The sequence below is a fragment of the Sitophilus oryzae genome, unplaced genomic scaffold (genome assembly GCF_002938485.1).
Source record: "Sitophilus oryzae breed Bouriz unplaced genomic scaffold, Soryzae_2.0 scaffold_1801_pilon_pilon, whole genome shotgun sequence".
Lineage (NCBI taxonomy): Eukaryota > Metazoa > Arthropoda > Insecta > Coleoptera > Curculionidae > Sitophilus > Sitophilus oryzae.
The window spans coordinates 3,925,416-3,953,365 of NW_022146504.1; the positions used below are offsets into that span (position 1 = coordinate 3,925,416).

The window sequence follows — 27,950 nt, forward strand, 5'->3', positions numbered from 1 at the left end:
AGATCCCTTCTCCTCTAAACGCACCTCTTGCCCCCCTTCTTACCTGCCAAGGTGTTCCGCAAGACAGAACCGCACCAGAACCCAAGGAGACAGTACCATAGATACTACAATTCAATCTCGCGAGCCGCGTATAATAAACCGCCGAAAAAAACGTCTAATTGTGAAGTGTTCTTGCACAAAAAGCAATCAGCAAAGCAGTACTAGGGTTCCTGGGCATCATCAAGATGCAAAATGTTTGTTAGACCGTGTTCAATTACTTTTTACTGGATTTAGAATGCACCGACACAATATGGCAACCGCGGTGTGTGGTTTGATACTCGCAGTACTGATTTGCGTAGTAAATTACAGTGATGGACATGTGGCCTTAGTGTTTCCCCCAGCTAGGAAGTACGATTTGGATTTTTTGGATAGTTCCCGCACCAAAGCACCTTGTGGCATGCCAAAAGGTAAAAAAGCGGTACCCGAATGGTACGACTATTAAATAGCTTAGACATTCCAACGCCATCAGGTTTTGCTCATTAATTTTAATTGGACGTGTTTATGAATATTTTCTTCTTTCGTTTATGTAATATACAGTTAAATCGGTTTCTTGGTTTTGATTCTTCAATATACAGGGTATAAAAAACAACACCTCTAGCATCGTATAATATATAAATTCAAAACGACCTGTAGGTTTTAAATCTACAGCTTCATTCAGAACCTCGCAATTAGTGGAATAAATTAGTGGTTTCAATTAGCGTAGAAGTTTGTTCCTTTAATTAATTACAATGTAAGCATTCAGAACGTCAAAATTAGTGGTAGACATTTTCAATTAGTAGAAAAAGTTATCAAACTTTTAACTTTTCCACTAATGATACTTCAAAATTTGCGAGAAATCTCATTTTGGCCTTTGCTTATCTTCTGTCAAAAGAAATTGTGGTTAGAAATCAAAATTTGATTGTTTTATAATCTAAATATTAGTCTTTCTCTATGGATACACCTGACCCTTGTTTATATGACCTGATTAACGCAAGCTGTTGCTAGGATATTCTATTAATTTTAATTGTGTTTTTTTAAATATTGTGAATGATTGTAAACTAAAAAGTATAAAGTGTAATTGAAACCACTAATTTATTCCACTAATTGCGAGGTTCTCAATGAAGCTTACGTCTTTTCAATAATAATGCAGTATATGATCGTAAAAAAATATAAAAAAGTGTACTTAAAAATCAGCTTTGAAATAACATGACGATCCTTGACATTCTCTTATTTTTTACATATAAATTGACAGCGATCTTCATTTCCTAGCCATCTCTGACGTTGCTTTTTTTCGATCGTATGATACTTTCTTCAATATCGCCAATTTAAAAAAAAAGCTTTCAGAGATGCCTTGGAAATGATCGCTGTCATTTTCTGTATGTAAAATTATACGGGGAACGTCAATGAAGATCGTAATTTCAAAGCCAACTTAACGCAGTTTTTTTTCGATTATCGTTTAATAATTAACGTATATAGTCATAAATTTTTGAAATATTAAGAATTATAAAAACTTTTATATACTCTTAGTCAGGGGTGGATCCAGGATTCGGAAAAGGGGGGGACTAGACTCAAAGTACATTCTCCAGAGTCGTTTGCGACAAAATAGATTAATAATATCGTATTGATTGACTGAACTCAGGTGGAGGGAGGCTTGAGTCCCCGAAGCCCCCCCCCCCGTGGATCTCTCCCCCACTGCTCTTAGTATGTAAAATATGTATAAAGATTTATAAACTTAAATTTTCTAGTTTTGTAAGAAAAAAGATTTTTCAAACCCCTGTACTTGATCGCTTTTTCACAGTAGTCAAATCTTTACCTACATAGCTATATTGTACCGTCGCGTCGTCAAGTTCCTAAAACGGCCTATATTTTCTTTAAAATAACGAGATATGGTATATGACATAAATCAGAATTGATTGACGTATTCAACTGTTTTCGGTCACTTCCTGTTTCACCGGAAATGACTATAACTTTTGATTTTTAAATGGTACCCACAGTATTTTTTACTTTGATATTTGATAGAAAATGAATAGTCGGAATAGAATGACATATCATATGTCATGGAATGACATATCATAATGACAACATATTTCAACTTTTAACAATTCAATTTGACTCGAAATACCAAGTGTGTGGTACCAAATTTTTTGTAAAAAATGCTTTATTCAAATATGTTAATGAGCCACCAATTAACCATATCTCAATTTTTTGAAAAATTGAGATATGGTTAAAAATACGATTCAATAATTATTGACGTATTCAATTATTGAATGCCCGTCAATTAATCTTAATTTATGTCATATACTACAAATATAAGTTTTTAGACAAAAAAAAGTTTTTTATCGGAAAAAATAAAACAGCTACAGAGGTGAACCACTTTTGAGAAACACCCAGTATATAAAATTTTTCTTTATTAGTAACGTTATTTTACAAAAAAAAACTTTCTGTGGAATGTATTATGTACTATGTTATAATATATATGATAATTATATGACAATAACAAAGAAATTTCATACATATACGTAAACTTCCTACGAGAATTATGATCTAAACAAGACCGAAGATATTCGTTCGTCCTTGAAAATATCGTAGATTTTTCTCCTGACCAAGAGAAAATATTTATATATCGAATTAATACACTTAGGTATCTCGCGTTTGAGTTTATATAGTACAAACAGGTGAAAGCGAAGTTGAAATAAGAAAGCAAGTGTCGGAATGGGTGCTTCAAGCTCGCGTGTGCTTAAAAATGTGAGTTTATTTGATTAAAAGAAACGACAATGAGGATCTTGATATGTCGGTCAAATTCCGTAATGCCATGGTTCTTAAAAAATGTCCAATATCACTAAATCTTTTAAAAAATATATGTAATCATTCTTGTATATACATGGTAAGTCTTAAATAAGTGCAAATATTTTCAGTGCTGGTAGATCTCGATAAAAGAAACATATGTTCTCTTTAGAGTTTTTCAAAGAAGTCCAAAATAACGGAGATATTTTACTTTGAAAATTAAAAAAAATATATTTTTTGCTTACATTTTGAGAACCACTGGATCCTTTCTGGGGTTTCTTTCTTGTAAATTTAATCTACTACCTATGGCGCCATAGTATCAAGATATTATGTTTTCTAACTAAAAATTTAAAAAAATTTCATTTTTTTTTTAATTCCAAATTTTAAAAAAAAAGTCGCGAAAAGACCCTCATAGACGTATTTCTGGGGTCGAAATATACCACCCCTAAAAATATTTGCACTTATTTAAGACTCACCCTGTATATTCGAAGGCCCCCTTTTTACCCATAAGGATGTCTGGATCACACTTTCTTTCCATAGAGAAATAATTAAAGATGAGCAAAATTGCGATTCTCCAATCGCAATTGAAACTGCGATTGCGATTTTTAAATCGCTGCGACTGTAACCTGCGATTGCGATTATAATATTTAAATATTGTACTAGGCATTTTATTCAGAGTGTCATTCTCTATCGAATAAAGTAAAAAAATACCGAGGCGAGGGTGCCATTTAAAAATCAAAAGTTGTAGTCATTTCCGGTAAAACAGGAAGTGATCGAAATGAATTGAATACGTCAATCAATACTAATTTATGTCATATGCTTTCGTTAAGTTATAGAGGCGAACCACTCTTGAGAAACACACGACATATTGTTGATCTTGGCCCTAGAACATAATACCTTCTCTATAAATAAATAAAATCGCATCAAATTGCAACTATAGTAGTAGATATTGGTTGCCTAAATTGAAACTCGCAAATAGAAAAAAATCGCAGTCGCAGTTTCCTATGACAACCAATCGCAGTTTAGATTGCGATTGCGATTTTAAAATCGCTGCGATTGAATCGCAGTTTGCGATTTGTTGCTCATCTCTAGAACTAATGCAGACTATTTCTTCCTATCTTTGGCCAATTTATTTGCTTTTGTCCACGTACTTCTCTTTGTTTCTAAAATATATTCTACTATTTTGTTCTATGTTTCTTATGCTCTTCCTCTATTTCTCTTGCCTTGAGTACTTGCCTCCCATATTTTCTTACTGGAATATCGTTGCTCATCATTGTGTCCCCACCAACTCAATTGTCGTTGTTCTATAAATTCTTGTATTGATTGAATTTGTATTTTGATTGTATTTTCTCTTATTATATTATCATTTCTTAAGTATTTTGTCTTTTCGTGTCACACCTCTGAACCTTCTAAGGACTTCATTTCAATCGCTTGTATCTTCCTTATTTGACGCCGATACCGATAGTAGCTAAGGTTCGCATCCATAAGTCACTCAATACTTACTTAGACCAATGTCTATATTATATTGTTTTTAAAACTGTCATCTTGGTTTTACTTGTTGATTCTTGTAAATTTACAAGATATTAACAAGAAACTGTCTAGATTTACTTATTTTTCTGGGCACGAGACCTAAACAAAGAAGAAGAAATGAACGTATCTTCGTTTGACCTTAGGCTATTCATCGGCACGCATCAAGTATTATTCGAAACGTTAGATCATCGTTCCAAACAAGTTTGCGGTTTTTTTCTCTTCATTTTCATTCTTCGGTTTTTAATGATAAGGCTTTGACCAGTCACGATTCTTTATATTTCCAAATAAAGAAGAAAAAAATGCTATTATGTATAATGTACCTATAATGAATAGTGATCCTTGTTGAATTTTGTTGTTGTATTAACAGGTTGATTATACGAATTAAGAATACGATAAATATAAATGGAAGATTCTTAAAGAACTAAAATATATTATTTTTAATTTTAGTTCATATAATATATACTTCTCATCTCAGCTACAACTTCTGCACAACTCTGTATATATATATTTTGTGTCAACTTTTGGTGTCAACTTATTCGTATTAGAATTTAGAATTTAGAATGGAGTGTGGAGGGGGGTTAATCACTGCGACCTTACAGATCTATTGTGTTCCCCTTTCTTGAGTTATAACCCTTTATTTAGATGTTTTTGGTTATAACTCGTCATACAGTCCCAGAGCTTTAACAAAAGCTAGTATCTCCAATATCAGTCGGACCAAAGTTCATGGCACGAATGGTTGTCGTCTCGGCGCACCCAGTGATGAGGTGTACTGGTGTTTCCCCATTTTCCTCACAGAATCTGCATTCGCCGTTTCTTCTTAGTTTCAATCTACTGAGGTGTTCATTGAGGAGGCAGTGTCCTGTTAAAAACCCCGTGACAATACGAAGATTGTTCTTACTTAAATCCAGGAAGATCTTGATTTGTCTTGGTCGTCAGCCCTCAGAAACTTCTTCGAGAGTCTTAGACCGTTGCAAGATTCCCATTCCAGGTTGCGGATGGAGTCTTCCAAGTTCTTGAGTTCCGCCTTGAGTTGGTTACCACTTGGAAAGCAGAGTCCAGTTAGTGGAGTATTCGCTCCTTTTCTAGCTAGATCATTTGCTTTTTCATTGCCTTCTATCCCTTGGTGAGAAGGCACCCCGCGTAGGAAGACTTTGTTTTCTTTGCCTAATTTATAAGCTTCTTTATGCATTCTTTGACCAATTTCGAATTGATTGATACTCAACTTGATTTTGTTTCCGATAGTTCCTATCTAAGATAAATTGTACGCGTCTATCGATAGCGTAGATTTCTGCCTGTAGGATGCTAGGGTAGGTACCCATTGGTTCGGAGTATTTAGTTCTCGACCCAAATACTCCGATCCCTGTTCCCGCATTGGTTTTGGAAGCATCAATATACCAAGTTATGGTATGGTCTTTTAACTGCTGAGCAGACGTTTCTCTCTTCCCAATCCTTTCTATTGCTCAATACTACATTTAGATGTTTCTCAAAGTTGTACATTCTTGGCATATCATCCACTGGAAGTTGCAGGAGTGGTATTTCCTTTTTGAGGGTGTTCTAAGCCCCTGATCTGACAATTCTCCCAGTACTGATTCCGTTAGTAACCAATCTAATCATTGTCGCATTGGCATATCTACTGATGACAATGTGCAGTGGTGTTAGATCTAGAATGACCTCCATTGCTGCTATTGGACAGGTTCAAATGGCCCCTGTGATGCAAACGCATGCTAGTCTCTGGACATTGCACAGGTTTAGCCTTGCCGTCCGTTGCTGTAGTTCTGTGTACCAGGCAACTGCTCCATAAGTAATCATGGGTCTTACTATCATGGTATACATCCGGCGCAAAATGTTAGGGGAGCAGCCCCATCTATTTCCGGCCAGTCTTCTGCATATCATGAGAGCCTTTGTGGCTTTGCTGGTAATGTTCTTAATATGCCTGTTCCACACTGAGTTTACTGTCCAGGGTTGTTCCCAGATATTTGACTTCCTGTGATGGCAGTATTTCCTTTCCATCTAGTTGGATTCTTTTCAAGTTTTTCAGACTTCGCTTTCTGGTGAATGGCACTATCGCGGTTTTTTCAGAGTTGATACTCAGCCTGATAGTCCTGCACCATCCCTCAGTGATACGGAGCCCTCTTTGGATAATATCACACAGGGTGCCTTCATGTTTCCCCCAAGGGATCATGACTATGTCATCTGCATACCCAATGCAGTGTATTCCCGCTAGAGTTAATTCATCTAGTAGTTCATCCACTACCAAGCTCCACAGCAAAGGGGAGGTTACTCCACCTTCCTTGGTGTTCCTTGTTATATAACTTATTCCTATACTTCCCTACAATATTCAAATGTTCAAACCATCAGGCATAATGGTCTCCTTGCGATGTGCCTCAATCGTAATTACCAATTTTCGATTTTGTTTGCAGGAACAAAATACGAAATATTTGTTTTTATTTGTGTAATATAAATTTTAAAATTATACATAATTTATTTAACACTTTTCATTATTTTCTATCTCTTTTTGTTATAAGAATTCAAACACAAAAGTTAGGAAATTAAACAGGCAGAGTTCTGAGAGCAATGATGCTCGTGATGGCATATGTTCCACCTATATCTGAAGATATGGATGGCTTTTTATACATCTGTCGTATTAGCCTATAATGCAGAATGACAAAATTAGTGGTAGACATTTTCAAATATTAGAAAAAGTTATCAAACTTTTAAGCTTCATTCAGAATCTCGCAATTAGTGGAATAAATTAGTTTCAATTAGCGTAGAAGTTTATTCCTTTAATTGCAATGTAGGCATTCAGAACGTCAAAATTATTGATAGACATTTTCAATTAGTAGAAAAAGTTATCAAACTTTTGATTTTTCCACTAATTATACTTCAAAATTTGCGACAAATGTCATTTTGGCCCTTGATTATCTTCCTTCAAGAGAAATTGTGGGTAGAAATCAAAAGTTTATTGTTTTATAAGCTAAATATTAGTCTTCCTCTATGGATACAACTGACTAACGCAAAATGTTGCTAGGATATTCTATTAATTTTAATTGTGTTTTTTAAACATTTGAATGACCGTAAACTAAATAGTACCGTATGATCGAAAAAAAAAACGGCGTCCAGTTGGCTTGGAAATGACGATCGATGACATTTCCCATATAATTTTATATTTAAAATGACAGAGATCATACGGTATAAAGTGTAATTGAAATCACTAATTTATTTCACTAATTGCGAGGTTCTGAATGAAGCTTAAGGATTTGTCAGTACAAATGCAATTTTTATTTGGCCTAAATCCAGCTTGTTGTGGGATCAGTTGTGGCTCGACGATAGGATTGAGATTTCCACCAAAAGCTCATCATATTTGCCCATTTTAATAGCAGCTTTCAGTTCTTCCCAAATAAACTTAGCAGACAGAAAATTCGTTTCTGATGGGTGTTCGGACACCGCGTTTCTGGGCGTGTTGGACTATTCTTATTTTATCCTTTCTTTCATCACTTTTCCCATTCCGCAGCAATTGACGGACCACTTCATTTGCTGTAACACTTGATCTTACTATGGGTGGAGTAGGATCATTACTGAGTCGCTTGAATGGTTGCCAAGCCTTTCTGCTGCTTTTGGACATGTCAATACTCCCTAACATTTCAATCCAGCGGTTTTGTTTTGCTTTTGCCAATTCCTGAGATAATGCCAATTCTGATTCTATTATATCCCTACCAAATAGGCTTCCATCAAATAGTTTATAGAGCACTTCTTCACTGCTGCCACAAATCGGTCCTAATAATCTGCCACAGGTTAGATGCTTAGAATCGCTTCATTTTTGGGATTCTGCGAATCTCTTCCAGTTGTTAAGCCATCGAAGGGTTCTCGTTATAGTACGTGTAATGTGCCATTTGTGTATTTTAATCAGGAGTGTTATTATTTTTTTTATTTTGTATGAATCGTTATGAAGCAAGCGATGTCTCTATGTGCTATGCATATATCTGAAAACATGAAACATGGATGGCTCCTTGCACACCCCTGTATCTTGAACTAAAGCTATAATATCTTAATTGTTTCCATCGTGGGTATATTTGATTAGTTAAACTACCACTCTTACAATCTGTAATTCGTCAAACTCTGTCACAAACGACAGAAGCAAAGCTTCGTTGATTTCTTTTCTGTTTGATTGGACGGTATTATTACGTATATGTCAGATAACGACAGGTTGTTGTTTATTGCTAATATTATCAATCGAATGTTTTCCTCACGAATTTCCGCAAAGTTACAGCTTTCTCCGTTTGTTTTCTGTTGTTTAACTAGTTTTACGTACTTCTACATCGACCGGAGTTACGTCATAGCAAGGTTTCATTGGCAACCCGGTTGCATAACGATTGATCTATTCATTTTTTTTTCGTCATATCCATATATATGCGTGATTGGAAATTATAATTTCAAATCGCAATCAATAGGCAGGTACATAAGTAAACAGTTATTTACATATTACGTACCTGCAAGTTTAGTTTTTGCATATTGCATAGTTTCTCAGACAGGGTCTTTGAAATATATTACGATATATGGTTGCTATAAATGAGATAATTAATAGTCAAAAAACAAAGTAAATTATTTTGTTATGAACCCGGTAAGGTTATTAAATGTATTACTGGTTGATATTGAAATGTTACATAACACTATAATAATGTTAAGAACAAATGATCAACAATGACAATATTTTTTTCTAAAAATTCAGGACCTCTTATATACGTGCAAGTATTATTAATTAATTAAGGGCGGGTAGAATGTAGAATGTTTACAGGGCCGGCGGAAGGGCCGGGCGACCCGGGCGACTGCCCGGGGCGCCGAATGTGAGGGGCGCCACGCCAGCAACTAAAATATTTAAAAAAATTGTTCGTGGTATTTTACTTATAACTGAAAAGCTATCAACTTTTTGTAAACAACCCTTCTTTCTATAATTCTTGTTTTTATAAATTTTCTCTAAATAAACTGTTTTGGGACAAGAGCCAGCAAAATTGACAGTTTTACTGCTTGTTGCTCAAAATTGCACTTTGTCTACTACCCACATCCTTTATTTGTTAATGGCTGATCTGCCCTAAAATTATATGAGACAAATATTCATTCGCAAGAAGCTAAATAGGATCCCGATATCCTTATTATCAAAAAAAAGCTTGTAAGTTTGCCTCATTAATTTATTAACAGTAAATATCAATCTTTTGGTGATTTTGATTGTTCTGGATTGAATATGTAGTAATACATGGTAAATGGTAGTAGAATCGTAGAAATTTCTCATTAAAGCAAGACAAATGAATGCATCTCAAATCTCAAACACTGGCTGATCCTCATTTTGAAGCCGACAAAACTGTATCTGATCATACCTATACTGATTCTGCACGAAATAATTGATTGTGAAAAAGAAAAGAAATTTTTCTTAAATTCTTATGGAAAAATAATGCAATAGCTTGCAACTAACTATATAGTAATATTTTCAAAGATCACTTATACTTATCATTTATATACCGGGTGCGTCTCAAAACTGGCTCACTCCTATAACTTGTTTATTTTTTCAGATGAAAAAACGAGATTTGGTATGTTAGTATACGACATAAATTAGGATTAATTGACGTATTCATTTGTTTTTTATCACTTCCTCTTTCACCGGAAATTAATAAAACTTTTGATTTTTATAAGTCAACCTCGGTATATTTCTACTTTATGCGATAGAAAATGACAATCTGAATAGAATGACATATCATATGTCAACTTTTGACATTTTCGCATATGGATTATTTGAAATTGTAACATACAGTACATCTGCTGGATCTGTGTCTATGAAAGGAATGCGGACAAAAACATTTAAATAAACAGCAATATATTTTATACGTCGACTTGACGAGTACGTCACCGCAAATCGCTCCGCCCACTCATTTTATTGGCTACTTGCAAATTTGTCGAAGTTTTATTGATGGGACGCGTCGTCTAATTTTTTACGAAAAACATCGACAGAATATCGTTTCCCCTCTCACGGATACCCCGTAGCTACAGAACGGACAGACGTACTGTACGGTTCATAACGACAATTTGACTCGAAATATCAAGTGTGTGGTACAAAATTATTCGTAAAAAATTCTTTTTCCAAATATGCAAATGAGCCACTTGTTCCATTTGAAAAAATTGGCATATGATTAAAAACACGATTTGGGCATTTTTTAACCGACCAGGACAAGTCACGAAAAACATTAGACGATCAAATCTATATTTCCAAGGCTCCTTGTTAAAAAATTAGTGTTTTTAACACAGCCATGGCACTCTAGATTGAAATTTAAAATACGATTTTTTGAGCAAAAATGTCAAAAGTTGACATATGATATGTCATTCTACTCAGAGTGTCATTTTTTATCGAATAAACCAGAAATATACCTATATATTTAAAAATCAATAGTTTTTCGTTGAAACAGGAAGTGACAAAAAACAATTGAATACGTCAATCAATCCTAATTTATGTCATATACTAACATACCAAATTTCGTTTTTTATCTAAAAAAATAAAACTTGCTAAAAGGCACCCGGTATAGAAAAAACAACCGCGGACTAAGATTGAACAAAGAGAAGAATTTTGAAGTACCTTTAAGTGAAATTTTATTGTTAAAGTAGCATAAATATGCTTAGTTGTTATGGTAACATGTCAACTATTGGGAGGGGGGGGGGCCAGGTAGGGTATTCGCCCGGTCTCTCATTTCCCTTCCGCCGGCCCTGAATGTTTAGGAGGGGGGTTAATCACCGCGACCTTACAGATCTAGTGTGCGTTTCCCTTTCTTGAGTTATAACTCATACAGTTTCAGTGTCAGGGCTTTAACAAAAGCCAGCATCGGCTCCACAGAGGCCAGCTCTCCATTCTCCGACATCAGCCGTACCAAAGTTTATGGCCGTTTCAGCGTATAAGATGTTGTAGTGTTTCCTCATTTTCTCCATAGAATACTGAGGTGTTCAGTGCCCTGTTAGAAACGCCGTGACATTCCGAAGATTGTTCTTACTTAAATCTTTGTTTTTTCTCGGTCGTAAGTACTGAGAAACTTTTTCGACTGTCTTAGACCGTTGGAGGATTCTCATTCCAGGTTACGGATGAAGTCTTCAAGGTTCTTAAGTTCCGCTTTAAGTTGGTGTTATTATATTATTGGTGTAAGTCATTTAATTGAGTGTTCGCTCCTTTTCCAGCTAGATCGTTGGCTATTTCATTGCCTATTAAATTAAAAGCCTATTTCTATCCCTAGCTGGCACCTAGAGTAGGAGGACTTTATTTTCTTTGCCTAATTTGTTCAGCTTCTCTAGACATTCTTTACACAACTTCGAATTGATGATTACTGAGTTGACCGCTTTTATTGCTGCTTGCAGGTGCTATTATTTCGAAAGTAGTGCTGCTATTTCGAAAGTTCCTAAGATAAATTGTACGCATCTTTCGATAGCCTAGATTTCTGCCTAAAGGATACTGGGGTATGTGCCCATTGGTTCGGAATATTTAGTTTTCGGCCCAAATACTCCTATCTCTGTCCCTGCTGTGGTTTTGCAGGCATCAGTATACCACGTTATGGTATGGAATTTTTCATGCTGAGCAAACTTTTCTCTCTTCCAGCTCTTTTTATTTTTCAATACTACAATGAGGTGTTTCTCAAAGTTGTACATTCTTGGTATGTCATCCACTGGGAGTTGGAGGAGTGGAATTTTCTTTTTGAGACAATGTGCAGTGGTTTAGGTTTATTGCCTGTTTTTGCCACACATACATTGTACTCTGGGGTCTTAAGTTTCCAAAGACAAGTAAAACTTCAGCAGAAACTATGTTAAAAATTTCTGTAAATATTTAGACATTTCTACCACAATTTACATAAATCGGTACGTTTTTTCTGCTGCAGTTAAAAGTTTTGAACTATGGTCCAATAAAATTTAATAATGATGGGATCACTCGAGTGAAAAATACTCGGTCACTCGATTATTCTAATTCTCAGTATGTCTCGAGGATTTTTGTCGATCCTCGAGGATAACTCAGTCACAACACGCTGAATCGAAAATACAAGGCAATTTTACGCTGCTTCAAATGAAAACAAGCAATTCCCCAAATTACTTGTTTTCATTTGACCTTAAAGATTGCCAGATTAAAACTCAAAATCAGAGTTAAAGAAACAAAAAGCACGTTCTTAAGCGCAACCTATGAAAATTTTATTTCTCAGATCAAATTATACACACGAAAATATAAAAAACTATTAAAACCCTATTTAAAATATGTAATTATTTATTTTTTTACAATATACAATATAATTCGTTTTATATTATTATTTATTTGTTTCGGTTTCTCAGATACATGCTAACAATATATGAACAAACAACAAGCAAAACGCACCGAATATTATTGGGGTATCGATCGATAGATAAAATTCTATGGCCGAGGATTCCTCGGATAATCATCCCATTATTGGAATCCTCGAGGATCAATACTCGAGGATTGAAATCATCCGAATATTCCCAACACTAGAATTTAACTAACAGTGTGGGTGTCCAGCTTAAGAGGCAGCATCGGTCGAAACAATTTAGATTTAAAACCCCGTAGGATCTTTACAGAACTTTCCGGACTTCCCATGTATTTCGCAGGAGCGAACCCGATAGTAAAATCATCGTGCGAGCATATTTCGAATTCCTAACGGACGTCTAATGCAACTCTCGACCTTTCTACAATTCTACACCGCTCGCCTTGAATCTAAACGGCGACAAGCCACCATTTTCATGAAAAAATCGCATTTAACCTACAAATCGACAGCCTTTAATCCACCTGATGAATCAAACCGGAGCGTTTGAAAAATTCAGCGCTCGTTTGTTTTCGTTTTCCTTTTCTTACGTGAACCATTCGAAGGTTATTCGACGGCTTACGATATTTTTTCGTGTAGTCATTTTTAGCGTCTGTCTCTATCTTTATTTCATTAATATTTACGATTTCCCAACTCGTTATTGGTAATAGACTTAATCGTTTGGAGAATAGAAACGATGCTTTATTGGGTAATTTGGAATTTACAAGTTTTCTTTAACTGTAAAATAATGCATGAATCTGTTAAAAGCTATTTTGCAGTTAGTTCATTAGTGTAGATTAAATTTTTAATAAATCGAAACCAAACCCAGAACGGTTAAATATTTACGGCACTATTTAAACCTTTGTAAAATGTTTAACTTTAAGAATTAGGCCTCGCCGCGCCATTTACCTTTAAGTTAGGGTACCAATATGCAACTGTTAAAGGCGCACTTGATTTTATCAAGTATTGTTCCTACCAGCGGGGGCTAAAGTTTCATTGGGGTCTGTGTGGCACCACCACGCCAAGAATGTTACATTATTAGAATGGTGGGTAGTCTAAAAGGTGTGCCTCACTGGGACACTAATTTTGAGGAAGCATTAATTGAGTGGTTTGATGAACTTAAAGAGGCTTAAGTGAAGACCATCAAGACATTGATTTTTCTCCGAAGAGTAACCATAACTCCGATTCTGAATCTCTTACTTATAGAAGAGAGATTGAATAATCAATACCAGAAAAGAAAGAGATGTGGTATATGGCAACCATATGTCAATGAAGAAATGACAAAAAACAAAAATCTCATGAATCAAATGTGCACGATACATGTGCGTCAAATGCAGATCCTGTATTAGCATGAACTGTATTTGAAAAAGTTATGTACATTCAATGGTGCCCGGTGGCGTAGAGGTACAGGCTCTAGTCTATCAATCTCAAGGTGTGGGTTCGATTCCCACACCCGGCATGTCATCAACCGACTATTTTTATTAAAATAAAAATAGTTTGGGTACCTAGGTCGACTCAGCCTTAAATGAGTACTTGGGATTCACAATCCTGAGGTAATAATAGGCGGTTGAAGCGTAGTGCTAGCTACATTACCTTCCTTGTATACCGAACGGCTCTAGTATAGCAAGCTGTACCTTGCTACTCCCAAGGCTTTAAACGCTATATACGGGAGCTATTACTATTATATGTACATTCAAGACTTGCAGTTTAGTGTAAATGTAGATTGTGCTAAATTGGCCAAAGAATTTGCGCTCAATTTTCATCAAAAACATAATAGTAAAAGCGTACATAGATATGTGTTATACATTCAGGTGCCTACTTCATCAAAGTGGGCTAGATTTTTGGGAAATAAATTAATTAAGTTACTTTCAGCGAATCAAAAATATACAGGGTGTCCCGATTTTTCTGATGATAACTACTAAAGTATTAATTTTAAAAAATATATGTACAATGTAGATCGTTAAGGAGGGGGGTTAATCACCGTCACCTTACAGATCTATTGTGTGTTCTTGAGTTATAACTCATCATACAGACTCAGGACTTTGACAAAAGCCAGTATCTGAGACGGCTTCACAGACGCCAGCTTTCCATCTTCGACATCAGCCGTACCAAAGTTTATGGCACGAATTGTCGTCCGAGTCGCCCATCTTGCCGAGCCTTCTTCTTCTTGCTCTCGCAATATAAGGTGTTCTGGTGTTTCCCCATTTTCCCCACAGAATCTGCATTCGCTGTTATTTCTCAGCTTCAATCCACTAAGGTGTTCGTTGAGGAGACAATGTCCTGTTGGAAACCCCGTGACAATCCGAAAATTGTTTTTACTTAAATCAAGGAAAATCTTCGATTTTTCTCGGTCGTAAGTTTTGAGGAACTTTTACAAGTGTTTTAAACCGTTGGAGGATTCTTCATATTCTTCAGTTCCGCTTTAAGTTGGTTTTCCCTTGGGATGCAGAACGGTTCTGGTCCAGTTAGTGGGAATGTTCGCTCCTTTTCAAGCTAGATCGTTTGCTGTTTCATTGCCTTCTATCCCTTGGTGAGCGGGTACACAGAGTAAGAGGACTTTATTTTCTTTATCTAATTTGTTCAGCTTCTCTAGGCATTCTTTGGCCAACTTCGAATTGATGATTACTGAGTAGATCGCTTTTAGTACTGCTTGACTATCGGATAAGATAATTATTCCCATTATTATGTAATCTATTTTAGATCTTATCTGGATGTTGAGGTAGGTTGGGATAGGTCCCCAAAAATAAGCACAAGTATATATCTTGAACCATTTAACTCTACGTGAAAGGTGCTTTGAAAACATTTTCGTAGAAACAGAAAATTCTTTTTGGATAATATCACACAGGGTGCCTTCATGTTTCCCCCGAGAGATCATGACTATGTCATCTGCATACCCAATGCAGTGTATTCCCGCTAGAGTTAATTCATCTAGTAGTTCATCAACTACCAAGCTCCACAGCAAAGGGGAGGTTACTCCACCTTCCTTGGTGTTCCTTGCGTATATAACTTATTCGTATACTTCCCTACAATATTCAAATGTTCAAACCATCAGGCATAATGGTCTCCTTGCGATGTGCCTCAATCGTAATTACCAATTTTCGATTTTGTTTGCAGGAACAAAATACGAAATATTTGTTTTTATTTGTGTAATATAAATTTTAAAATTATACATAATTTATTTAACACTTTTCATTATTTTCTATCTCTTTTTGTTATAAGAATTCAAACACAAAAGTTAGGAAATTAAACAGGCAGAGTTCTGAGAGCAATGATGCTCGTGATGGCATATGTTCCACCTATATCTGAAGATATGGATGGCTTTTTATACATCTGTCGTATTAACCTATAATGCAGAATGACAAAATTAGTGGTAGACATTTTCAAATATTAGAAAAAGTTATCAAACTTTTAAGCTTCATTCAGAATCTCGCAATTAGTGGAATAAATTAGTGGTTTCAATTAGCGTAGAAGTTTATTCCTTTAATTGCAATGTAGGCATTCAGAACGTCAAAATTATTGATAGACATTTTCAATTAGTAGAAAAAGTTATCAAACTTTTGATTTTTCCACTAATTATACTTCAAAATTTGCGACAAATGTCATTTTTTTATTTAACGTCAATTTTCGAAAAACACCTTGTTCCTCTGAAACGGTAACAGATATCAGTGTGCGGTTTTTACTGTTAGTACACACCAACATTAGGACACCGACATTAATTTTCACCTTTCACCTACCACCTTTAGAAAGGGGAGCTTGCCTTTAAGAATGTCCAATTTGGCCCACCCTGTACATATTGAATTAAGGCTGTCATAGATATTACCATAAGTGTTACAAGATAGAACAGATCAAGGTAGTATCGATTATAAGAAAACTGGTAAAGCCAATACTAAGAGGACATTATAATTATTACGATAGCAATGAAAACATCGATTTAAAGCAGTACCAAGGTCGTAAGTGGGCTCATTATCGAATTTACAACTTTTGAAGTATATAACATCCAAATATTATATTTTAGAGGTGTTTTCAAGTGCTTCAAGTAACTGTTCATACGCCAAATAATTTACATAAGTTTACATATTTCTAAAATAATATAATTCCTCGCTTTCTGCAATCTTCACAATTGTCTTAATTGTATTTACCATTATTATATTCGAGCGAACTAGTCCATATCTTCGTAATTGCATACTGAAGATCGTTTATTATACCATAAATAGACATTTAGTTCATTTTTACTGTGAATACCGGTTAGAACAATGGTATACTGTAATAATCACATATCGCGCAAGAGATGTTTCTCAAACTTTTAATTCTTTTCCTCAAGCATTTTAATTTTTTTTTTACTTTTTTGTTATTCTAGGAAATGTAAAGACATCGTTTTTATCGGGCAGCAAGTTTAATGTCAGCTGGCATCTAGGGTATCCTCACAAAGTAAGTTTTGTCTTCATACAGGGTGTTTCAAAAAACATGTACCATCTCTCCTGGGAGATTTTTCACGTAAAAATAAGATATATTTTTCATATCAACATTGGCCCGATTCTGCTTTGTTTTGTGGTTATAGAGGATTAAGTTTTAATTTTTTTTCGATTTATTATAATTTTCTTCCACGCGCCTTTAGCGATTCGAATGAGATTTAGAGAAAGAAGACTACATTAAATATAATAAATTCATCAGTGACGTGCATATAGGCAATCGCAAGAAAAAAAATCTAAAAAACATGTGTGCTTAACTGATTTTTTCCCTTAATTAATTAAAATTATGTAGGCCGTTTAATGCCGTTTATAAGTTTTCTCTTGATATTTTGTCAATTATTTCGATCTCCTTGATTTTATAAATAAATGCAATTTTATTAATTCGCCTTTTGTAATTATCTTAATTACCATTATTTTTGTGGAATTTGTTGTAGGTAGCACTTAAAATCAGTGTTATAAATTTTAATTAATTAATTTAATAAATAATTTATTTATTTTATTTTAATTTAATTGAGATTAATAAAATTATCTCATTAGGGAGATTGAAATCGACAAAATATCAAAATACAACTTTTAATCGTCATTAAACGGCCTACACAATTATATAGCACGAGAAAAAAGAGTTAGTCTCGTACTAAAATTATATTAAATCGAAAAAAAAAGAAGACTTTAACCCTCTGTAGTACGAACCTCGAAAATCGAAGCATCTCGCCACAAGAGATGGCACATGATTTTTGAAAGACCCTGTATTTTAATAAGACTCTCCCAGTAAATATAGAAATAAAAAAATTATTGTAATCCCAATAATTGTAAATATCTTAAATTTTAGGGGGGATTCAAACTACAACTTTTGGACCAGTTAGAACGACCTGTTTTAGACTTAACACCCAGCGTTCAGGGTTCGGAATTCATCTCAAATGATGCTACGTAAGTTCTAGTAGATAACTATACAGGATGAGTCTTAAATAAGTGGATGAGTCTTAAATAAATTCTTAGGGGTAGTATATTTATTTACCCCAGAAACAGGTCTATGAGGGTTTTTTTCGTGAACAAAAAAAAAATTTAAATGTATTTTTCGGCAAATGTTTGAAAAATATATGTCTTATCTATATTAGTCCAGTCCTCAAAATATTTGCACTTATTTAAGATTCAACCTGTATATAAAGTCGAACATGCACCCAACAGTATACGCTTAACCCTAACATGATCCTAACCACAGTTCCTAAATATGTTTAAGATTCTAATTAAACAAATAAAGAGACAGAAATCGTTAGGACCTATGGTTAGGACTCCGCGTAATATTAGTGGACTATCGTCTAACAAGTTATTGTTTTGTCAAAAACCATTCACAAAAAACATTTTTTGGATTCCAGAGCTCAAACTTACGCTGTGGAACTACCTCCTGACTTTACATGCATCAACTGTACCCTGAGATTGATCAGACAAGCTCTAGAATGGGGTGTGGGGTACAAATTTTGGTCTTGTGCAGATGTAGATATAAAAATACGTAAAAAACATTATTAAAGTTAAAAAATGTTGTTTAATGTTTGTTTTCCTTTCTAGGGAAAGAGTTTAGAGAAAACTGCGGTGGTCACGGAAGATATCTACTTGGAAAATGTAAATGTGATCGATTATATTATGGCTCTGTGTGCCAGTTTAGAGATGAATGTTTAGAAAATAGTGATTGTGGTTCGCAGGGTATATGTGTGGATATAGACGCAACTACTGCACCTAGAAAACAATGTTACTGTCAATTGGGATATTTTGGACCTGGTTGTACTAGAAGTACGTGCCATTCTTGACTATAACATTTTTTTCTATACCTCAATATAACAGATTTTTAAATATAGATTATTTCTTTATTGTCTCATCAATATTCTGTCTAATCTAGGATCACCAGTTAAATCAACGGAAATAGACTTCGACTTATACACAGAAAAAAAATTATCTGACACTTTTACGCTGTACTGGAGGATTCTTAAGGAACACAAAGAACTGGAGGCTGTCATGGTGGTCAATGGTACCAGTTATGCTGCCTTAGGGTGGAGACCAAGAAGCTTGACTAAAAGCTGCAAAAACTTTCCTCAAATAGGGCCTGTAGAGGTAGTAACTACTACACCTTCAACGACACAACCTGAACCTGAACCCAAGAGTGAGCCTGAACCATCCTCTGAACCTACTACAGAATATGAACCAACGGTATTTGACTTTTTCTTAACTGTGAATCTATACATTTTATCAATAAATCAAAATATCGATATCTATGGTTATATAATCGATTATTTTATAAGTATTAACTTCCCTAACGCTGAAATTAAAGATATCAGATACTAGGCATCAATTACAGAGTGAGCCAGAACCAAATGCTGTAGAAACTGAAAGGAAATCGACTTATAACAGGAGATCTGCACTTCTTCCTTCACCTGCACTGCCATATCAGGATGTCGATAAAGTAGAGACCAGCGTTTCATATAAAGTCAGCAGTAGCCAAGGTAAATGCTTAAATAATCGTGTATTTCAAAAATAATTAAATGTTTTAATTTTTTAATTTAATATTTTGTGTTGTAGGAAGAAGAAAAAGAGAAACATCGGGTAAGCTAAAATAACAACTATAAAAATAAAAAATCTGTAGTGTAATATATTAAAAAAAAATTTATTGCTGTATATCTGCTTACAAAACAGAACTTTGAAGAGCTATAGGTATAAAAGTATAATATATGTCATCAATAGAATAGAAACAATCCTTTATAGCCAAAAAAATCACAGACTATTGGAAATTATTGTAAATATATAAAAGAAATAGTCACACAAGAAGCATGTTGCAAAAAGTTTAGTTTTAGATTTTAGACTGTTAAAATAAGAAAAATAACCCTTAATTTGAATGCGGTTGCCTATTATTGATCAAGGTGTCGGTTTTTTACTTTAGAATCAACACCATCAGCAGAACCAGAACCTCGCTCGGAACCCGAACCCACCTCTGAACCGAAATCCGTACCCGAACCTACTTCAGAACCTAAATCAGAACCCGAACCTACCTCAGAGCCTAATTCCGAGCCTGAACCTAATCTTGAGACCAAATCTGAACCTGAGCCTATCACCGAACCTACAGCGGAACCCATATCCGAACCTGTACCTAAATCCGAACCTGAGCCTAGCTCAGAGCCTGAACCTACATCAGAACCAAAATCTCAGCCTAAACCTAATCCTGAACCCAAATCCGAGCCTGAACCTAATCCTGAACCAAAATCCGAGCCTGAGACTAATCCTGAACCAAAATTCGAGCCTGAGCCTAATCCTGAACCCAAATCCGAACCTGAGCCTAATCCTGAACCCAAATCTGAACCCGAGCCTAGTTCAGAACCTACTGCGGAACCTAATAAAAGCACGCACGTTAATGTAGTGTCGGCAGCACCTAAGGTCGAAGATGGAGCAGGTAATTTTAGGAAATATATTGGTGATTTTGGATTTGGTGACATAAATTTATAATGTATTTATTAAATTTAGCTGAGAATTTGAACGCATATACGCCAAGGCACGATTTTAATCCGATGGATTGTACTGATATCATTATTGGATCTGCTAGAGGAACAGCCAGTAGAATTGGAGATTATTACACGAGGGATAGGTATAGTTTTATTTGTCTAAATAAGTCTTCAATTTCCCTATTATTAAATAAAAGTATTAGATTTATAATCAAGAATTTCGTAAAAAAAATTTTGATCCATATAGAATATGTAGTAATGTAGCAAAATATAAGCCTTTAACTGACTGACTGAAAGCTTTTCTTTTTATAAATTTATGATTAATAGATCCACACCAAGAATGGACAACTTCTGGGGTGGCAAAAACGACCTTACTGCAGCTCTAGGTTTCGAAAAAGACGGTATTACCACCATCCTGTTCAGAAAGAAACTTGAAGCTAAAGAACCTAGCGATCACACCATCGAAGAGGATCTGATGCATGTCATCTTTGCTCAAGGCCAGGAAAAGGGCAAATATGTGCATATTCCTAAATCTGGTGTTGAAACGTCACAGGTTTCGGAAAAAGACTTCTACAAACCTGACGAGTTGAAGTATCACGGACACGAAAGTCAGAGAGGAGTAATCAGTCTAAATTTCTTCGGTATGACTCCTATTAACCTTAACAATATTTTTTTTAAACAGTCGACCCTTTTTTTACCTATATTAAATATATGGCTTTTCTGAGTTTTGATATATTTCTTATTGTCTTTCAGAAGATAAGAAAGTGATAATGGCAGCAGGTACAGCAGCAACCAGTGATTCTGCACAAAACACTGATTGCGGTGGGGAATGGAAGATTCCCAAAGGTTGCAGCCCTGAGAACTTAACTTGCGAGTATAGTGCTAAATGGGAGTTGATTCCTAGGAAAGACGAAATTAGATTCACACTGACCACCAGCAACACTGACACTTGGACAGGCATAGCGTTTTCAAACGATGAAAAAATGTCCCAGACAGACGCTGTACTTGGTTGGGTGGACAAAACTGGCAGGCCCTTCCTAATGGACACCTGGATATCTGGGTACACGCAGCCATTCTTAGATTCAAATCAAAATATATACAACACCAGTGGTAAGAACTTTTATCTCATTTGCTTGAAACTTGCACTTTCTTTAATGTTTAATTTTGTAGGTCGTATTGAGAATGGTGTCACTACATTATCCTTCACTAGAAAACGCATCACCAACGATCCTAGGGATCTAGACTTCACTGATGATAGATGCCTGTTCATGATGTTTCCTGTAAAGGGTGGTGCTTTCAATAGCGTTAACAAAAAAATCCGCAAGCACGAGGTATTACCCGTGGTCAGCACTGAAAGAATATGCATCAAATCTTGTGGCAACGGTAAGTATTAATAACTATATTCTCTTTTTAACACTTATTTCCCTAGGGTGTGGTCTCTTCTGTTATCTTTCTATGTGTTATTTTCGGCAATCTAAGACGTATATAGTTACGTTTTTCCAGATCTCGACTTAACGAAATCAACTCTTTCTCCTATAACTGTCACTGTTACAGAAGAAGAAACTTCTATAACTGCAGAGGTGACTACAATCTTTTCGTCGAATCCTGAGACAGAAGATACCACACTCAAACACCACTAATATCTTCAACAACACCAAGATATAAATATAAATGTAACGGCACAAATAAAATTTAACCAAACAAATAATCTTTAAAATCAATCTTTTTATTTTTAGATGACCTCTACGATTATCAGACCACCACTGAATCTCCAGGAATAGATTACAAAGTTCAAGTAAAGGTGGTAGACTTAGGAGAGAACTTTGTACCTCCCAAACCTGGTACTGTACAGTACGATGACCTTAGTAATTCAATTTCAAATAACTTCCAACCGGTGTTTAAAAGTTTGCCTGGATATCGCAGAATCGTCATAGACCAATTAAAAAGGTATGAATTTTTTAACAATTTCTTAGTCGTGTTATATAATAACAATATGTGTATCACATCCCTTGAAATTGCGGAAATTTTGTAATGTAAAGTCTATACAGCAAAAGAAGGAACGAGTTTGACATATAACATAGAATAATTGACAAAACACACAATTTATTTTTAAATAAAAATGACAGATCATATTATGTTCTGTCTTCGGTCATTCAATTTCTATAATTTATTTTGATGGTTGGTATTTAATTTATGATGTTGATGAAGGACTTTTACATATCCTGTATGTCATGTTTAATATTATTTTTAAATATTCTTTTTATTTATAATTTGTTCCTTTTTTAGCGAAAGCAACGATATAGTGGCTATTATGAATGTACAACTTGATAAAGCTGTTCTAGAAAAAGGCAGAGCTTTATCATCCTCAGACATGAAGAACACAGATGAACAAGTTCATAAAATTGTACAAGAAAGTGTAGGATCAGGAAGAGTGGGGAACTTGAAAGTGGATCCCCAATACCTTGTATTCGAACCTCAGAGTCGTAAGTTTATTCACTTATTAATGTTATCCAACTCTTCTAACTCTAAATCAAACATGCTTTCATAAGTAAAGATTTAAACTTCTCACTCTGCTTCTCACAAAATCTTCTAACTATTTTTACAAAATCTATCGTTCTAGGTACTACAAACCTCATCCCTGATGCCGATGGCTCAACAATAAGCTCTGGATGGTTCGATATGCCTTCCACCAAGCTGTATATAGTTCTAGGATGTATAGCCGCTTTAGTATTGGTAGCACTGGTGCAAGCAGGCTGTACCGTGTACAAAGCTACAGGTCGCAGGCGTGCTAACCGTCACAAGGTAACGTCTTTGTGAAAATGAAATGACAGGGACACATACAATCGTTCTATATCTATCTGAAAAGTACGTCTATGTCTCTATTATTACGCCTATAAAGGCCGGGTTATCTCCCAGCTAACCAAAGAAAAATTAAGAACAATATATTATTTTGGTTAGTCTTGTTTTGATATTTGATATTGTGGGTGGTAGACCTGATTATGGAAAAAATATCTCTAAATATTAGTCGTACATTTTATAAATTATATATAATTAATTTTTACTCCTAATTATTTCCAATATAAATAACTGAAACAAAATGATTTAATAATAAATGTAGGAGTAAGATTGTTATATTAAAATAAGAATAGATTGTTAAATCATAATTAAATAAGTGTCGAAAGCTGAAAAATATCTTGTTTTTAATTTATATGGTGGATTTTAAAGATAGAAATTAGGTCACGGGAGTGCTTCTATAGAGACTCTAGGTCCACACTAAAGACACTGTTAGATCGTTGAAATACCATAAAGGAAGCACCGCTTTCCTTGCTTCCTGAGACTGCACGCCTCTGAGGTTTACATTTTCAAAGTACTTAAATATATTTTTATATATGAAAGAGTTTAGATAAGGTCCTTTTTTGGACCAGAGCCCTTTGGATATCTTATATAGCTACGCCACTGAATATAACTGAAATTAAGAGCTGCTAATTTGAATTGGTTTTTTCGCCATGCAGAGGGTATACAGCGTGCAACTGGATCCCGTGTACTTCCACGAGCCCCACTGGGGTGCCGCCGCTGCCCCTCCGAACTACGAGTACCCAATGCAGTACCACCAGAGAATATGGTAGACACGGCGATCGCCGGTGGGGTGAGTGGCGAGTAAGAGCACGTCTTCCTCTGTACAGTCTGTCTTGTCTTGTTTTACTATGTTATACTTTCCCCCAGCACTCAGGTTGCATCTTAGATTTAATGTACAAAAAGACACAGCATACCTGGTTAAAAACTTCTCCAAAATAAAGGGTCTGGCAATAGTGCGCCGGGCATCTGTAGCTCCTGAAATAAATAAAATCGAAATTGTGTTTTAAGTCCAAACCTAAAGTACGTACTAGGATGTATTTCAGGAAAATATTTCAACTTCTATAGGGTGGCTCAAAAAAGTGTGGATGATTGTTTTTTAAATGGAACACCCTGTATAGTATTGCATTTTTAACTTCTTTTATGATCACTTTGTATAATCCTAAGATATTAGTAAATATGTTTCGATAGTTTCAGAGGTATTAATAAATAAATAACAATATATTTTTTTCAGCCTTTTAAAAAAATATATTAAAAATACAAGAACTGTCCTAAAACCAAAAATATTTTAGGTATTTACTATAGATGATATGTAGTTATTTTGCTATAAATATCGTAATATTAAATCATACAGGATGTTCAAAATTCTACGCCAAACTTTCTAAAATATAAAATAATTTTTCTTCGTTTTTTTAACACAAACACTCTATGTATATTATTTTTTAATTAAATAGAGACTTAAAAAATGAACATTTTTTGTATATAAAATATTTCAAAATTGTTTCCCTGATATTCGCAGTAATATAGTAAATATGGCATTTTCCAGAGGATTTTTTTATCAAAGCTACCTAAAGATTTTTGTCTCTGGTATTTTGTCGTTGAAAGGCTAGATGTAATACTGCGAATATCTGCGAAACCGTAAAAAAATTTGAAATACTTTTAATACAAAAAATGTTCCTTTTACAATTCCCCATCTATTAAAAAACAATACACACAATACATCCATGTTCGATTAAAAAAATACGAATAAAAATTATTTTACATATTAGAAGATTTGGCGTAGAATTTTCATCATCCTGTAGGATTTAAGATTACGATATTTATAATAATAGCATAGTTTTGATTTCAGGACACATTTTATATTTTTAATATTTTTTTTTTTTTAATAAGGGCTGAAGAATTTTTTTTTTCATTTATTTATTTATAATAGCGCTTATCTCTAAAATTATAAAAATGTCTTCTATTTAAAAAAAGTTATCCCGATCCACTCACACTTTTTTAAGCCACCCCGTAGAAATTAAAATATATTCTTCAAACACATTCCTAGTACATACTTTAGGTTTGCGCTTAAACAAAATTCCCAAGTTTTTTTTATTTTAGGATCTACAGATGCCCGACGCACTATTGCTGGACCCTGTATACATAAGAAACCATTGTGTGCTAATTACGTGGACAAACCTTCGAATGCTATTGTAATGGCGTGCTTACAGTTCACTTGATATTTCTTTACGATTATTTTCTATGCGAAAAGCACGACCTGCTGTATCTTTTATGGTACTTTTACATGCTTCTCAAGCCTCAGGAAGTGTCCACAGCACAAGTTGTAGACAGAAATATTTGTCCCCACTTCTGTAAGCTTAAAGAATTTTTCTCACCGTTCCGATGGAGTGTCAGTTTTTAATACAAATCCTCGGAGGCTTATTGACAAGATTGTAAATAATTTCTAAATGCGAGCCTAGGTATTTGTATAATCCTAGAGCTTGTTGGCTAAGCTTGGCAAACATGTAAAGGTAGCATTTAGTATATTTAATCTACCGGTTTAAGGCACAATACACATCCCCTGTAACTAACTCTAACCTTCTTACTGCGCATTGCTCAAACGCGCAGTAAAACATAATACCTAAACTTAGTAAAAGTTTGAATTTTTGATGTTTATGCTGTTTTTAACTATATTATAGTATAATAATCTTGATTTAAAAAATCGCGACATTTGTTAATAAAGGAAATAGAATTCATTGTAAATATCTTATTTGTAAAAAGTCAATGAATGTTTTTTTTATTATTTACTTTGTAAATATCTTGTAACATTTAGTTTTATAAAAAATAGTCATTATAAAGTTTATATATCATATCTCTCTAGCTTTTTTCGATTTGTAGGACCACCTGATACCAAATTCCGCCTGGAAAGACTACTCCTCCAACACCAACTACGCCTTCGACTCTTTTGAACGCGAAGAACCCACCAAAAAGCAACAACATCAACAACACCACCAGCAAAACGGAAATGGTAGGTCCGCGCATCCGCCCCAAAGCAGACCTCGCAGCAATCCGCCTAGACCTCAAGGGCGCCCGCCAAGCGTGCCGCCACAAGGTCATGGGGGAGACTCCAGGTCACTGCAGAGACCTAGAAGCGCGTTATTGCCACCAAATGACCGAAGTACCTTCTCCTTACCTCGCACCCAGTACGACAGGCACACTGTAGGGGCTGCTAAAGGTGGCCAAATGCCAGCAGACTTCTACTTCATGCCATCGCAAAGAAAATACTCGGGAGAGGTAGTCAGGGTGTACGTGGACTATAACGGACAGAAAAGGGAACACTGAGAGCCTCTGCATTTGTACCTTATATAGATATATTGAGAACGTTTGTTGAGATGGGTCTATAAGAGACAGATGTGTTAGAATGTTGTTAGGTTAAATACAAATCGCGATTTTATCGTTAGTTCATATATTTCTAGTCGTTCATTTACCATAATAACAATAATGCACATATTACGGAACTCCTTATGTAAAATAGTACTTTTTGTCGTGGTTAGGAATTAAGTCGTTTTGTTAAAACGACAAGGTTGCAAACTATACTGATGTAGAGTCAGCTATTTATACCTATTTGACATTAGTACAATAAATGAATATATACTCATACGACAGAGGATATTCATAACCAACCAGTCTATAATTAATTTATACAAAGGTAGTAAATTAGAGCTCAATTTTCCTACTTCCATAAACATCTCTATTACAAACTCATATACCTACAGGTTCACAAGTTGTTTCTTAAGTACATAGTCTAAAAAATTTAGGGTGTGATTCCTCAATTGTGATGTATAAGAAAATCTCAAGATATCAATCTTGTTAAAAAGAAATCAAGAAAATGTTTTCCCAAAAAAAAAGCAGTGGCGTAACATTTATTTTAATCAAATTATCCAGAGGTGTGTGCGTACGAACGCCACTGGTTCAAGTAGGAAAACGACAGATAATGGAAATAAACTCCATTTATACCCGGAAACCACATACCAAAATTGAAGGAAATATCGAAATAGTTTTTTATATTTTTTATTTAATTTAGATTTTTTTATATTTTTTAACACCCTGTAGATCCGAAAAGAAGTTTTTTACACCCCATGTTTATATACTTTTTTCTTAAAACATATGAGAATTTACACCCTGATTTTTTTAGACTACTAAAAAACATCTTGTATACATTGTAAACAGAGAAGAAATAATTTTATTGATTTTGTAGTTAAGTTCTCCTCAACCAACTAAAAATGTATAGTAATAAACAATTTTAATCTAATGGTTATTGCGATTACACACTTTTTTTAAATTAATCTACCAACAAAACATAATTTATAGTGCTCTAACTTAAATATATAACAATAAACAATACATATGCAAACTCATGTTTCATAAATGATGTAAAGAATTTAGTTTTAAATAATTATATATTATAGAGCAAAACATATTTTCTATGTGTATAGTAATAATTTTTTTAT

The 27,950-nt window shown here is 34.6% G+C and overlaps 1 protein-coding gene across 4 annotated transcripts; it reads left to right on the top strand.

Annotated features, from left to right (window-relative positions):
• The first annotated feature begins 52 nt into the window (after positions 1-52).
• LOC115882976 lies at positions 53-27,623 on the top strand. Of its 4 annotated transcripts, none has more exons than XM_030901242.1 (17): positions 53-446; positions 17,014-17,084; positions 17,955-18,052; positions 18,499-18,632; positions 18,689-18,910; positions 19,017-19,324; positions 19,473-19,617; positions 19,694-19,717; positions 20,052-20,558; positions 20,630-20,750; positions 20,935-21,248; positions 21,361-21,717; positions 21,778-21,990; positions 22,344-22,554; positions 22,894-23,090; positions 23,228-23,409; positions 26,338-27,623. In XM_030901242.1, exons 1-17 carry the CDS (start codon positions 275-277, stop codon positions 26,779-26,781), a joined length of 3,720 nt encoding a protein of 1,239 aa, XP_030757102.1. In that variant the 5' UTR covers positions 53-274; the 3' UTR covers positions 26,782-27,623. The 4 variants fall into 4 exon arrangements, with proteins under 4 accessions (XP_030757102.1, XP_030757103.1, XP_030757104.1 ...); XM_030901243.1 differs by having other exon boundaries at positions 21,364-21,717; XM_030901244.1 differs by having other exon boundaries at positions 23,228-23,472; positions 26,338-26,456.
• The last annotated feature ends 327 nt before the right edge of the window (positions 27,624-27,950 follow it).

Coding starts and splice junctions, on each gene's coding strand:
- LOC115882976 (XM_030901242.1), top strand. CDS start 275: ATGCACCGACACAATATGGCAACCGCGGTGTGTGGTTTGATACTCGCA. Junction 19,325..19,472: donor CTACAGAATATGAACCAACG/GTATTTGACTTT, acceptor CATCAATTACAG/AGTGAGCCAGAACCAAATGC. Junction 23,091..23,227: donor TGTATTCGAACCTCAGAGTC/GTAAGTTTATTC, acceptor CTATCGTTCTAG/GTACTACAAACCTCATCCCT.